Source organism: Antechinus flavipes, chromosome 1, assembly GCF_016432865.1.
Source record: "Antechinus flavipes isolate AdamAnt ecotype Samford, QLD, Australia chromosome 1, AdamAnt_v2, whole genome shotgun sequence".
NCBI classification, from domain to species: Eukaryota; Metazoa; Chordata; class Mammalia; order Dasyuromorphia; family Dasyuridae; genus Antechinus; species Antechinus flavipes.
In genome coordinates this window covers 251,149,491-251,165,908 of record NC_067398.1, presented here as the reverse complement: position 1 = coordinate 251,165,908, position 16,418 = coordinate 251,149,491, and the positions used below count along the sequence as shown (strand labels likewise).

The 16,418-nt window shown below is 33.4% G+C and overlaps 1 protein-coding gene across 1 annotated transcript in view; it reads right to left on the bottom strand.

The window, feature by feature from the left end:
- GNA12 (G protein subunit alpha 12) overlaps positions 1-16,418 on the bottom strand; it is a 121,075-nt gene that overhangs the window by 52,169 nt on the left and 52,488 nt on the right. The window contains exon 2 of the mRNA XM_052000085.1: positions 12,522-12,737. Within this exon, the coding sequence (XP_051856045.1) occupies positions 12,522-12,737 (216 nt within the window). The remainder of the gene's footprint in view (positions 1-12,521; positions 12,738-16,418) is intronic.

Here is a 16,418-nt window from a genome sequence, read left to right as displayed (position 1 = left end):
ATCTTCTATGATTCTTTCTATCCTCTGGTCATGAACTTTTTACTATTCATGGATCTCAAGGTAATTTTTTCCATATTTCTCTAAATCTTTATGATGTGATCTTTTATATTTATTTAGGTGATATACTTATCTGAAGCTTCTATTTGAATGAATTGTGAGCTTTGGTCTAAATATAAATTCTTTCATCTTGCTGTCTAATTTTCCCAGCAGTTTTTTTAATTTTTAGCAAATAGTGAGTCATTATCCTAGTAGCATAGGTCTGTGTGTTTATCAAATATTGGGCTATTAGATACATTTACTCATATATATGTTAATATATATGTTAGGTAACAATTTTTGTTTCACTGAGTGATTTATTTTTTTAACCAATACCAAATTATTTTGAGAATTAATGTTTGTAATATAGTTTGAGAACTAGCACCACTAGGCTCTTTTGTTTCCACTTTTTAAGATTTCTCTTGAAATTCTGACCTTTTTTGCTTCCATTAAGAATTTCTCTAGTTCTTCGAATGCAAACAAGATTAGTAGGGAAGTAACAAACTGGGAAAACATCTTTACAATTAAAGGTTCTGATAAAGGCCTCATTTCCAAAATATATAGAGAACTGACTCAAATTTATAAAAAATCAAGCCATTCTCCAATTGATAAATGGTCAAAGGATATGAACAGACAATTTTCAGATGAAGAAATTGAAACTATTACCACTCACATGAAAGAGTATTCCAAATCACTATTGATCAGAGAAATGCAAATTAAGACAACTCTGAGATATCACTACACACCTGTCAGATTGGCTAAGATGACAGGAAAAAATAATGATGAATGTTGGAGGGGATGCGGGAAAACGGGGACACTGATGCATTGTTGGTGGAGTTGTGAACGAATCCAGCCATTCTGGAGAGCGATCTGGAATTATGCCCAAAAAGTTATCAAACTGTGCATACCCTTTGATCCAGCAGTGTTTCTATTGGGCTTATACCCCAAAGAGATACTAAAAAAGGGAAGGGGACCTGTATGTGCCAAAATGTTTGTAGCAGCCCTGTTTGTAGTGGCTAGAAACTGGAAAATGAATGGATGCCCATCAATTGGAGAATGGCTGGGTAAATTGTGGTATATGAATGTTATGGAATATTATTGCTCTGTAAGGAATGACCAGCAGGATGAATACAGAGAGGCTTGGAGAGACCTACATGGACTGATGCTAAGTGAGATGAGCAGAACCAGGAGATCATTATACACTTCGACAACGATATTGTATGAGGATGTATTCTGATGGAAGTGGATTTCTCTGACAAAGAGACTTAACTGAGTTTCATTGGAGAAATGATGGACAGAAACAGCTACACCCAAAGAAGGAATACTGGGAAATGAATGTGAACTATTTGCATTTTTGATTTTCTTCCCGAGTTATTTTTACCTTCTGAATCCAATTCTCCCTGTGCAACAAGAGAACTGTTCGGTTCTGCAAATATGTATTGTATCTAGGATATACTGCAACATATTTAACATATATAGGACTGCTTGTCATCCTGGGGGGTGGGGGGAGGAGGGAGGGAGGGGAAAAAACGAAACATAAGTGATTGCAAGGGATAATGTCGTGTAAAAATTATCCTGGCATGGATTCTGTCAATACAAAGTTATTATTAAATAAAATAAAATTAAAAAAAAAAAAAAGAATTTCTCTAGTTCTTAAAAGCACTATGTATGTATTGGTGTGACACTGAGTAAATAAATTAATTTGGGCAGTGCTGTTGTTTTAGTTTTGTTGTTGTTGTTTTTGTTTTTTTTTTGCTGAGGCAATTGGGGGTCATACAGCTAGGAAATGTTAAGTGTCTGAGTTCAGATTTGAACTCAGGTCCTCCTGACTTCAGGGCTGGTGTTCTATCCATTGCACCTCCTAGCTGCCCCTTTAGTATATTTTCTTATCCTAATAAGGATAAGAGTAATTACTATTTTTCCAATTATTTATTTAAAAGGGAACACTAGACTAGAAGTCAGTAGGGAGTCAGCGTGATTTGAATTTTGAATACATAGATTCAAATCCTGGCTGTGCCACTTTACTATTATATGTATGACTGAATATGTCTTTGAAAAAGCTACCTCCTTAGGTCCATTTTTCTATTTGTTACTTGAAAGAGATGGACTACATATTGCACTGAATTTAAAATTTTTATTTATCTATGAAAAAGAGGCTATGCTCTAAGTACCAGCCTAAGAAAGAAAACAAGGTAACAAAATATTTTCCATTATATTAGGAATACCGCCCTCTTCCCCCCCACAACATACACACATTATTCATTGACTGGAAACCATTTTTCTAAGCAAAAATGAGAAGTTTCACCAATTCTGACCAGCTGTTTTTTTTTTTTTTTAAAGAAATAATCTATAGAAAGCAGTACCTAATTAGTCAGAATTTATCCAAATCTACTCTGATATATCTCTTAGGTAAGACAGTTGCAAACACAAGCCACTATACTCCCCATCTCCCCAATAATACCCTTTATATCATTTGCTGGATTCTCTGTGGTAGGGAAGTACAGCCAGGAGTAGTGTTCTTTTCTTTCCTCAGAAAACTTAAAATAAAACAGCCTGTGCTATCATATACAAATAGAAACAGAAGCCATTAAACTATACATAAGGATCCCTGTAGGCCACACAATGACTCAGAAAACCTCATATTGACATTATCTATGTTCTATTTTATTTTTCTTTACTTTGTTAAATATTTCCCAATTATATTTAATCTGGTTTGAACTGCTCTTGTGAGTGTTTGGGGCATGTTTGACATTTCTGTCTTAAGGAGAAACTCTTTTTTTGTTTTCCTGAAGTCTTTGAAATCAGTGCTTATGTAGAATAAAGTCTAAATCATAAAAGCCAAGTAATTAAAGAAATATCAGAATAAAATTCAATTATAATTTTTATCAAAGTTCTATTTCCATAAATCCAAGATAATATTTCATATGCAATATATACCATACACTTAAATTTATCTATTGGACAGAGTAAATTAATTGTGTCATGAATCCTCAAATAAACTATTTTCTAGACAACCCAAGAAAAGGAAAAGGTTGCAAAAAGGGTGTTCTCCATGTTTATTTACTACACTTAATAGTTCGGTTTTTATCAGCAGAATGTGTTAACTTGCTAGTGAAAGAACTACTGAAAGAGCTGGCAATTATACGGTAAGAAATAAAATCAATGGCTGGTGGCACTTAACCATAAAACTGTCCTCAAAAACCCACCAGCATAAATAATGCTCTGTATTTTGTTTATTGAGATTTCTCTTTTATCCACTGGCCTGAAAAGCTGTATCTTTCCCTCCATATTTTTTAATTAGTCTGTAGGCTGATGAATGAGCTGAAAAACTGGCAAAGAATTAGGCCTGTATGACATGGAGAACATGCATAAAAAAGATCAGAATATAGAAATAAAACAGAACAGTGAAGGCAAAAATACCAGACTTAAAAAAACTAAAAGTCAGCGAAGTTTAGGGCCACAGTTAAAGACGTTCACCTGCACAGGAAAATTGAAATTCATCATCATCATCATCATCTTCATCCTGATGATGCTAAAGACTACCACCACAGATTTATAAAACACTTAAAAATGCTGGAAAAACAATTAAAAGGCTGTTTGTTCTGTCTAACATGATAACCAAACAAATATATCAAGTCACTGCAGCTACAGAATCTTTATCTTTCACTGAACCTGACCTGCTTCAAATATTTTGGACATTTATTAAAAAAACTAAAGAAAAACTATTTTTCAATCCAAGAAAAAATACCAGTAAATTTTTAAATGATTATCAGCCTAGAACGTCCAACTATTTTGACATATAATTACTTTGTCCTTTACAAAGGTAAAAAGAGTGGCAATTACCTCAAAGCATTAACTGATATTTGTTTTAGGAATTCCAGGAAAGAAATTTGGGAGATAAAAACACAGTTCTGTTATAGTGCGACACATTTCTTCCTAAACATCACCTTACAATATAAAATCATGTAATAAAAATCACAAAGATTATGGGGAAAAGAGTCAGGGGCTCAACACAACAAAAATTTTATCAATGATATAAAAAAAAAAGATAGGAACCTAATAAAAACAGTTTTATACATGTTAAATGGTTAGAAACGCATAAAAATTACAATAAGTAGTGATGATATCTGCAGCCTCAGCTGTTGCTTTATCTGTATCTGGGTTTCCATAAGGCATGGTGGAAAGTGTGTGTAGCAAAGGGTGATCACCTATAGCTCTTCTTGCATCAGAAAATATAGTTAATATGACAATTTACCTTGAAAAAAGACCTGAGGTATATATGTTTATAGAAGTAGGTATAGAAAGGGATGCAGTTTGTGAGTTATTGTGATATGGTTAAGTTTTCTGCATTTTCATTGATTCTCAAGAAGAAAACTGTTCACAGGCAAAGTAAAATTTATATACTTAAATTTTACCCTAATATGTTAGTCTTGCTGGAATAAATTTTAGGTTTCAAAGGAAACAATAACAAAATTGATTGTACTTTTATCCTAGAGCTTTGTAAAAATAGCAATCCATGCCTGAGTAATCACGTTATTGAAACCTCAAAACATTAAAAGAAGAGGGTGGAGGAAAGCATAAGGACAATACTAACAACATTAAGACATGGCAATTTTACTAATCTGGTATAATGTTGAATAGTGAGACAAATGAGAGCAACCAAATAACTAAGGACAAAAAACATTATTAAGAGTTATTCTGTAATTACAATGCTCTTTTTACAGTTAATATATCACAAATCCACATGGTTGCTTCCATTGATACATATAATCCCTAACTCCTTAATTATGCTTCTCTTTGCACCCAACGCTCCTTTTGTCAGTTTAGCTTTTTATGGCAAAATCAGTTTAGTGAACTATTTGTTGAATTTTATTTAATGGACCCTATAATTCTCTAGAATATATAACAGAAAAATCTCAACAGTTAATTAACTAGCATCTATCCTGTCTCTTTCTTAGCATTTCCTCACCTACCTTCAGGAAAAAAACCCTCCAACAAATAGGCAGTCAACTATTGTCCAATTATGCTCATAAGTACATTTCTTACTCTGCATAGTTAATCCATCACCTGTCAGAAGAGAGGAAGCATTCTAAATTATTATTCCTCTGGAATCATGGTTTATCACTATATTGATCGAAGTTTTAAAATCTTTCTAGCTTGTTTGTCCTTAGTATTGCTGATGTAAAAATTGTTGTTTTCTTTACACCTTGTTATCCAATTATCCTTTACAGCTCTACCTTTACCCTTTATTCTACACAAGCCATGCAATAGTATTTTCTGAAAGAAAAAGTTAATTTAGAAAATTACCAACAAGATGGGAAGCTGGTATCTGAGAAGAGAATTATGGATTGTGGATCATGGTTCAAAGTAAAGAAATGATAGACTACTGGCCTAGAACAAAAAGCTGGCAAGCATGTATTTATTTAGAGTCTTGAAAATGTAACCAAACATATTTAAAAGAACAGAAAAGAAGAAGAAAAATTGTGTGTGAATGTCTCCAATAATTTTCTAAGTCTAGGTGAGTTTATTTACACAACATTTTTCATTCCCATCTCCTCTTTACTTTCACATAGCCACCACCCTCAATCAGGCCTAATCATTTCTGATGTATACTCCTGGCAATTAATCATCTCCTAAATGGTCTGCTTCAAATTTCTCCCCTTTTCACTACATCTTCCACACAGATCACAAAGTAATAGTACTGACATGTCTCTTTACTGCTCAATTATCTTCAGAAGCTCCCTATTACTTTTAGAATCAAATGGAATCAAACTTGATTTGGCATTTAAATCCCTTCACAACCTGACTCCTATTTCCAGTCTTATAAATTATTCCCCTTAATATATTCTTTAGTATGGCCAAATTGGCTTTTTCTATCACTTTAGAATTATTGAATTTGTCAAATATAAATATTTCCATACAAAGAAGAATAATAAATGAAGATTCTATATGAATCTTTGCTTCTCAAATATATTTGAAACTGGTTTTTTTTTTTTTTTTTTTTTTTTTTTGCTACTTTTCCTGTCTCTACTCTGATCTCTAGGCAAGGAATGAACTCTTTTTCACTGCCACCTCTTTCCTAGTTTCTTTCAAAGAGCAGCCCAAAGGCCACCTTTTTCTCACCAGTTCTTGATCTACACAACTGCTAGGGATTACATTACACTATTTATATAAACATTCAGTATATACTCAGATATGGTTACATTTTTCCTCTAATAAAATGTATGATTCTTGAGGGCAGGGACAATTTTATTTCTATCTCTGTATACTTAGAAGCTGGCACAGCCCCTAGCGCATAGTAAATGCTTAATAAATGCTTGGTGGTATAGTGGATAGACTGTGTAATACAGAAAACCTGAGTTTGAATCTTGCCTGAAACAATTGCTGATTGTGTGAAAACAAAGATAAGAATACCTTAGTACTTTTTTGTTCTTCAAATGGTTTTAGGCACATAATTTTTTAGAATCAGGAAGAATGGGATGATAGACAGCAAAAAAAAGTTTACATAATGTTAGATTGTATATAATGATTAAGACTTTTAAAATATGTTGCTAAGTTTTGTCAAAATCCCCCTTTTTTAATTCTGGAGGAGGAAGAAACAAATTGGGAAACCAAGTCATAGGAAAAGAAAATACAACAATATAACAATAAGACTTTAAAAAGTCATTGAACGACCAATCTTGGTTTTGAAAGTCTGATGATAAAAAATATTGCCCTTTTTTGAGTACAGAAGGAGTGGCTACAAGTGTGCCACTTAAAATATGGGATGAGGAGAGAGTGAAGAGACTATAAAGGAAAAAAGACAAAGAAAAGAAAGAGAAAACAGAAATGGAGACAGAATAGAAAAGGGGAGAGGGGAAAGAAAAAGGAGAGAAAAGAGAGCTTAGTTGAGTGAAGCTGGATAAAGAGAAGGGGAGAGAGATCTAAGGAAGACAGTTCTTGTGGACAAAAAGGAATCCAAAGAACAAGGGAGAAAGAGCTATGGAGAAGACAGATGATCAAGGTAATGGGATGGGAAGAAAGGTCTCCTTGTACTCCTCTAATCCTAAGGGAAGGTTCTAGGTAGAAGGGAGAAGTTGGGGAAGGTGATGAAGTTGAAAGAGAGGAGGAAAGGGAATTAAAGGTGAAGAGAAAGGGAACAGAGAAAAGACAAAAGAGAGAGAGGGAAGAAAGGGAAATGGAGACAAGAGAAAGACAAAAGAGAAAGAGAAAATCAATATATAGTGTGGAGAAATGATTCTTAACTTTTTAAATATCATGTATCTCAACCTGGTAAAACTCTAACAACACCTTCCTAGAATAATGTTTTTAAGTCTATAAAACATATTTCATAGGATTAAAAAAGAAACCAATTATGTTAAAATATATTTATCAAAACATTTTTAAAAATTATGTAAAGAGTGCTTGGTACAGAGAGGAAAGGAAAACAGAGAGGAGAGAATTAAGGGAAGGAAAATGAAACATTGGATATGTTGTCAGACATCATTATTGGGTTGACTGGCTTTTTGTAGATAGGCTTTTATGGGAAAGGGGAATTGGAAAAGTGACTAATATGAAAGATAAATCATAAATAAGATATTTTAAAAAAGATCAATGCAAGTAAAAATTCAATTCAATAAAACTTTTAAGTATTTAACTACATACTAGGCAATGTAACTCAAGGTCAAAACGAAAAATTGTTTCTGTGTTCAAGAAGTTTGGGGAATATATAATAATTTGAGGACACAAAAAGCACCATCAACTGGAGAGGTAAGGGTGTATCATTAAGGATTTCATTTAAGAAAAATACTTGAGTTGGTCTTCAATAGCTAAAGATATAAAACAGAAATGAATGCACCCATAAACCTTAACATGTGATGAGCACTGTGCTAAATTCAGAGGATATAAAGAAGGGCATAGATCTATAAAGTTTTATATTACAAATTCCTCTTTATCAAACAGGAAGTTATATAGTATGAGTAAAGGAAGTAACCAACTTTGACTAACTGTCACCAATATTGTCTGCTTTTTGTGGGTCACGTCACTTCCTGTGGGTCTGACCTTTAGTGACTATGTGACTCCCTGCAATCCAGAGTTCAAGACCTGATTTTCCCACTCTGGGAATAGGGATATGTGACAGTCTCAAACTGAGAAAATGTCACCCAATCAGTCCTATTCACTTCTAGTTCTAGATCTAGAAAAACTATGCAAAGATATATGAAATATTTGGAATTTAACAAAAGAGATCTTGATATCTTGCATGAAAAAGTAGATGGAAATAGCATTGAGGAAAACAAAAAGATGGGAAAAGAAGCTGTATTAGATAGGTGCAGGGGTCCTCAAACTAGGCCCGCAGGCCAGATGCAGCATCTGAGGATGTTTATCCCCCTCACTCAGGGCTATGAAGTTTCTTTATTTAAAGGCCCACAAAACAAAGTTTTTGTTTTTACTATAGTCCGGCCCTCCAACAGTCTGAGGGACAGTGAACTGGCCCCCTATTTAAAAAATTTGAGGACCTCTGAGATAGGGTACACACAGAAGAGGTCTATGCTATGTGCAACATATATGGTTGAGAACTTTGAATAAGTGATTCTCAAGATATATGAAAAAGAGAAGGTTATCAAACATTTGGGAAATATTGAAGTTATTACAAAAAGATGAACATGAGTACATTGATAACTACTTTTAGTTAATAGCTAAGGAAAGAAGTCAAGTTTTTGCAACAATAGTCACTGTAATCATACAATTTGTTGAAAGGTATAGAGGATGCAAAATTCCATTGTGTTTATCATCTCTCCCATACAAATGGTAAAATCACAGAAGTCTTTAATAAATGTAACAAAAACAACTTTTTTTTACCAACTGTCTGATTATTAATATATCGGTCTGCCAAAGGTGTTCACTACTGTCATAGAAATATCCTGGTACAAAGTACACATGGAAGAGGGATTTCCTAAAGATCATGAAGTTTTTCAAGTTTTACTGTTTGCAAATCATCAAGCATCACAATACTGCAAGGTGTCTCTAAATTCAATATTTAATCATGTAAAATGAAAATGAAATACCCAGAGATTCTAACTAAATTTTATAAAAAGTAAATGGGAAGAAGAAATGATAGTGATTAAGAAAAAAAAATCTGTCTTCACTCAAGAACTTTATTACAATTCATATGAACATGATATTAATGAAGCTAAAGTTACTCTATACCACATTCCATGGCTACAAAGTACAATTCTTAGCCCTAAACCAAAGACCTTGCAAGTGAATGCCACTGAATATAAACTAAGAGAGTCAGTTCCTTTCTCACTAATGATAATTTGCATTCAACTAACCACTTACAAGTTATTTTCCTCTAACATATTAATATCAATCATACAAAAGTCCCCCAATTGTAGAAAAACACTTAAATTTTTCATCTAATTAGGAGAATATATTCAATGCCAAAAGACAGTTCAAAAAAAACCAAATGACAAAGTGAACAGTTTTTATTTTTAGATCTGTCAGTTGAGGATCTCAATCTATTTCAAACTTGCTGATTTCAGAAGGAAAACATATAAAACAAAAGAAATAATTTGCAAGTGAACACATAGATGGGACCAATATATAAAAATATTTTTTCAGTATCAATATATCAATGGATAAACTTTTAAGATATATTAATCAATCTCATTTTAACAAAGGACTCTTATTATACCCTTAATTTTTAATTTTTTAAATAAGTTTATCTTATTCCTTAGAAAATGGATTTTCTTAGGTTGTAAACAGTAAATGATACTAGATTAAATATGAAATATTACACACAATATTATAGATGTACAAATGTATATCACAATATATATAACACTATACATGTATATATTCACATGTTTAATATACACATAAATACTATGTATATATGCTTACATATTACACACAATACAACATATGAAAAATACTTTGAAAACTGTAAAACCTCAATACAAATGTAAGGTTCTATATACCTACCTTATAGGTAGGGCTCAGATTTCTCAATTGAATCTATTAAGAGCTACATGTGAAAAAAGTCTAGACAATTGTATTGAATCAATCAATTTCATTTGATTGGCATTTTAAAATAGGTCTTTAATCAATCTGGAAGGAGATAAAAACCATTGGATTAAGCAGAATGATGCCACCAAAAAAAAAAAAAAAACGTTTGGGGATAGGCTGAAGAAATGTGTCCAAGTCATTTGGTTTTACATAAAACAGCAAACCAGTTTGGAATCAGGGAGATTATGGAAGTCAGAGGGGTTCTGAGGAGCCCCTGAGAACTCTTCTGAGTGGGGGGGGGGGAGGTTTCAGAGTAAGTAGAGCCCAGGGCTTTCTCTCCTTGATGAGTGGAGGCCTTATGGATTTGTGAACAGTGAAGGGCCACAGTTCCTTTCTGTGGCCTTGAATATCACTAAGATAAGAGAACAGTGTCTGCAAGGGGAGACTAGGACAAACTAGTTAACACTGAAGAAAGGCAACTTCGGGATGCTACAAAAAGCCCATCAGAAAAGGCATATCACATCCAAGGAGTGTGAGTTACAAGGACTCCAAAAGGAGAGAAAAGTATTGACAGCCAACAGGTTTGGATAATATTGAGCCCACTTTGCCTGAGACTCTTCATGCTCTGGTGGGAGTATGTGCCAGACTTTGAGGTGGGGGGGGGGGGCATGTTTTATATCTAAAGTTTCTACTATACGGGACATCTTGGTAAATACTTCTCATAAAGACTAATTACAAATGGTTAATTGATACTGACTGATAAACATGGTGGAAACTTGTAAAATCCTCAAACTCCTTCAACTTCCCCAAACCATAAGGAAGATGTCATAACCTTGCTCTGGAGACTCAGCTTTCCTGTGCAAATGCGAGTGTGGAAGGGGAACACCATAATATGCACTATACATGCTTTTATTAGTACTCATTTTACTCTTTTTTTCCAGTGTGGACCCCAACTGTTTTTCTTCACACAGTTGAAATAGTGAGATACACAGCACTGGTATACTGGTACAATAATGAGCAAATAGCAAATAGGGACTGGATCTATGATTTCAGTGATACAGGGAACTACAAGATGATGAAATTCTCTTTCAATGAAGCCAGCAGCACCTACAATTAAGAGTCTTGGAGAGTTGCCTAGGGCATTGAGACATTAAATGATTTGCTCCAGATCACATAGCCATTGTATAGTAGGAGAAAGATATGAACCCAGTTCTCTCTAGCCTAAAGATCAGTTCTCTAGCCATTACCCAACACTGCTTCTTTGTATTAAATGAATATTAAGATTAAAATTACTTTTTTTTTTTTTTTTTTTTTGCTGAGGCAACAGGGGTTAAGTGAGTTGCCCAGGGTCACACAGCTAGGAAATGTTAAGTGTCTGAGGTCAAATTTAAACTCAAGGCCTCTTGATTTCAGGGATGGTGCTCTATCCACTATGCTACCCTACAATTTTCAGATAAAGAAATTAAAGCCATTTCTAATCATATGGAAAAATGCTCTAAATCATTACTGATTAGAGAAATGCAAATTAAAACAACTTTAAGGTACCACTACACACCCCTCAGATTGGCTAAGGGTAACAAAAAAATACATGTTGGAGGGGATGTGGAAAAACTGGGACACTACATTATTGGTAGAGTTGTGAAGTGATCCAACCATTCTGGAGAGCAATTTGGAACTATACCTAAAGGACTATAAAACTGTGCATACCCTTTGATCCAGCAGTTTTCTAGTGAGCCTGTATCCCAAAGAGATCTTAAAGAAGGGAAAGGGACCCACATGTGCAAAAATGATAGTAACAACCCTTTTTATGGTGACAAAGAACTGGAAACTAAGTGGATGCCCATCAATTGGAGAATAACTGATTAAGTTATATTAAACAAATGTTATGGAATATTATTGTTCTATGAGAAATGAGAACAGGCTGATTTCAGAAAAGCCTTGAAAAACTTACATGAACTGATGCTGAGTGAAGTGAGGAGAACCAAGAGAACATTGTACACAACAAAAGCAAATAATCGATTCTGATTGACATGACCCTTTTCAAAAATAAGGTAATTCAGGACAGTTCCAATGGTTTTGTGATGAAGAGAGCCATCTGCAGCCAGAGACAAGATTGTGGGAAATAAGTGTGGATCACAACATAGTATTTTCACCTTTTTTTGGTTGTTGGTGTTTGTCTGTTTTTTTTCCTTGTATTTCTTTTTTTTGCTGTTTTTTTTTTTTTGTGTGTGTGTGCAGCACAATGAATATGGAGATATGTTTAGAAGAATTGTACATGTTTGACCTATATCAGATTGCTCTCCTGGGGGACATGGAAAAAAATTTGGAACACTAGGTTTTACAAAGATGAATGTTGAAAACTATCTCTGCATGTATTTGAAAAAATAAAATACTATTTTAAAAAGATTAAAGTCATATAGAAAGTAATGCTGAAGTCTCAAAGAAAATAACAGTCTGTTTTGCAGCCCTTTTCTCCATAACAGAATGTATTTACTTACCAACTGAAATTCACTCCTCCGGCTATAGGCTTCCTTGATGCCAGAATCCCTCCAAAGAGCACTCAGAGCAGGTACATATAGTTGAAAAGTGGCAGGTTCAACAGGCATTCCAGCTTTATTTTCAAAGGCCATTAAGAACATCCCATGCTTCTCATTCTCTGAATATTGCCAAGGAATACCGAGCTTGTCTCGAGCATCAACTAGAACCCTTGAGCCCTATGAAACACAAGACATTATATTAACTAGTATGAAAACAGTTAAAGAACTTTACTGTCAAAATTTTTTAACTGTATCTTACAAGCCATGATACTTAATCACAATAATTAATAATAATTTAGATTTCTGATGTTTCTGCTCTTTAAAAGCTCAATTTGTGACATCACTGTTACTAAAAAAAAACAAAATAATGTGTATATATAAATGCATGTATCATATCTTAATTATCACCCATTTAAAAGATTTTTGAAAAGGAACCTGGTTTGAAGGAAGAAAGTCTGGGAAAAGCATTATTATTATATTAATATATATTAAGCAAAATTAACCTGGATTTCCAAGTAATTTTTAAAAAATTTCTTATTAACTAGTTAAGTAAATAACTTGAAACCCGAAGGACTTTTTTTTTTTTTTCAAATTTCAATTTAACTTTTCAATTACCAAACATTTTTTCCTCTTCCATTCTTACCCCCGTATAATCTGAAAGAAAACAAAAAACCTTTATAACAAATAAATAATATTTCAAAATAAAAAAAAAATTTTCATACTGGCCATATCCAAACAATATGTTTCACTTTCTCTATTTAGTTCCTCATCTCTGTCAAGGGATGGACAGTATAGCTCATCAGTTCTCTGGAACCATGCTGGTCACTGTAATTAATCAGAGTTCTTAACTCTCTTCAGAGTTATTTGTTTTTAGTATGGTTGTTAGCATATATTGATATCCTGCTTCTGTTCAACTTGTTGGGCATTATTTTACATAAAATCTTTCCAAGTTTTTTTGAATTCATATCCAACTCATATTAAAATCCAGTAGTGTTCCATTAAATTATATAACATAATTGTTCAGCCATCCTCATATGTGATAGCTCTTTACTTATTTTCTAGTTCTTTGTTAATGCAAAACAATTCGCTACACATATTTCTGTACATATGGGTCCCTTTTCCTCTTTCTTTGACCTTTCTAGAGTATAAGCCTAATAGAGGTATTTCTGGGTCAAAGGGCATGAACTGTCTAGTAAATTTGGGGATATATTTTCAAATTTTATTCCAGAATGGCTGGACAGATCCACCAACAGTCAACAAATCTGTTTTCCCAAGGATACTCCAACATTTGACATTTTTGTCTATCTGAAGGATGTGAGATGGAAAGTTGCTTTATTTTATATTTTTCTAATTATTAACAATTTGAAGCATTTTCGTCAAATAGCTTTTGACAGCTTCTTTTGAGAAGTATTTGTTCATTTCCCTTATCAGTTATCAATTGAGAATGGCTCTTATTATTATTATGAATTTTAATCCATTCTTTATACACCTTAGAAATGAGATTTTAAATATTTCCCAATTAATTATTTTCTTTTTACTTTTTGTTAGATTTTGTTTGTACAAAATCTTTTCAATTCTATGTAAACCAAATTTTTTGCAGTTTTTCTCAGTTAAATATCCTTTCTCTGACAGCTGAGGTCTTTGGGTTTATCAAAGTAGTTCTAGGTTTCTTTGCTTCTGCATATTATATACCTTATCTTAGCTACTAATCAGTTTATTTTTTTTTAACAGAATTGTTTCTTCAATAGAGAACAGATGAGAATTCCTTCATTGCAAAGGTAGACTATATAGAACATATATATAATTCATATACTGTCAAATACAATTATCGTTCTCTTAAAATAATTTTTTCTCATTTTGAAACTTTTCTTGCAAAGCATTGTTTAATGGGTATAGAAAAGATAAGGTATTATAGAAATAATCTGATATGAAAATAGAAGATAAAAATAATGATAATTTTTTAAAAATGTACATATACTGAATAGGAAAAATGTCAATATATGGCACAATAAAGTGTGTGTGGAGAGGACGGGAGGGAGGAAAGGAAGGAATGAGAGAGGGATAGAAGAGACAGAGAGAGAAAGAGAGAAAGGCAAAGAGAATTCAAGCACCAAGATGGAGGAGAGAAGGCAGAAAGTTGCCTGAACCCCCAATTTCCCTGGGAAACAACATTAAATAGGGCTCTATTCTGGAATGAAACTATTTACCAAATTAAGATAATGTAGAAAGACTTCAGAAAAGATCTGTCTCAGGTGAAAGGGTAGTGTAGCCCAGCACAGGTGCAGTGTGAACCAAGCCAGCAAGAGGCTCTTAGTGCAGCACAGAACAGCAACCAAAGACCTTTTGTCCTGGTTCAGTAGGCCAGTGGAACAGCAGATCAGCCATGAGGCTTCTAGCCCTACTGCAGAAGGCAAATTGCCAGTTTCTCAGCTTCAGCTTGGAAAGACCAAGCCCTTGGCCCGCACAAGAAGCTTGGGGCAGTGTTTAACTTTAAAAGTCATAAAATAAGCTAAAAAATGAGTAAGAAACAGAAAGGCTAACTGTGACAACAGGAAAGTTCAAAACTCAAACTTAGAAGAGGACAACAATGGCAAAATGGTTGTATGGGAAACTTCAAAGAGGAACATGAATTGATCTCAAGCTAAAAAAATTCTCTTTAAGAGTTCAAAAAAGATTTTTTAAATGTAGTAAAAAATCAAGAAAAAAAGAATCAACAGCTTGGAAAGGAAGGCACAAAAACTGACTGAAGAAAAACAATTTCTTTAAAAGTAAAATTGGCAAAATAGAAAAAGAGGTAAAAAACTAACTGAAAAAATAACTACTTAAAAATTAGGATTGAGCAAGTGGAAGCTAATGACTTTACAAAAATTAAAAGAATCAAAAAATATAAGAAAATGTTAAATACTTTTACTGGAAAAAAGCAACCACCTAGAAAACAGAGCTAGGAAAGGAAATTAAAAAATTATTGGAATGCCTAAGACATAATCAAAAAGAGAACTTGGACAATGTTTTAAGAAACTCAAGGAAAAATGCCCTGAAGTCCTAGAATGAGAGGACAAAACAGTCATTAAAAGAATGTACCAAGAATGTACAAAGTCCAAGGTATATTGTAGCCAATTCCAGAATTATCAGGCTAAAGCAAAGATACTGCAGACAGTCAGAAGGAAAGAATTCAAGTAACAACAAGACACAGTTAGGATTACACAGGACTTAGAAGCTTGTACATTAAAGAATCAGAGAACTTGGAATATGATATTCTGGAAAGCAAAAGGGTTTGGATTACAAGACCAAGATCAAACAAGAATCTACTACCCAACAAAATTGAACATAATCTTTTAGGGGAAAAGACAGATACTCACTGAAATAGAAGACTTTCAAATTTTCCTGATAAAAATATCAGAGATGAATGGAAAACTTTATCTTTAAATATAAGACTCAAGAGAAGCATAAAAAGGTAAACAAAAAAAATGAAAAAAAAAACCCCACATATTATTCAATAAGATAAAGCTACTTACATTCCTATATGGGAAGATGATCTTTGTAACTCTTAAGAACTACATCTCTAGTAGGACATAACAAAGAGTATACATAGACAGAGGGTGTGTGGATATAAGTTGATTTTGATGAGATGATAAAAAAAATAAGAGGTTAAAAAAAGGATTATACTGGGAGAAAAGAAAAGGGGAAGCAGAATAGACTAAATTACATGCAAAACGCCTATTACTGTAAAGGGAAAGAAAGGAGGGTGTGTGTATTATCTGAATCTTATTCTCATCAGATTTGCCTCAAAGAAGGAATAATACACACACACACACACACACACACACACACACACACACACACACACACACACACTCT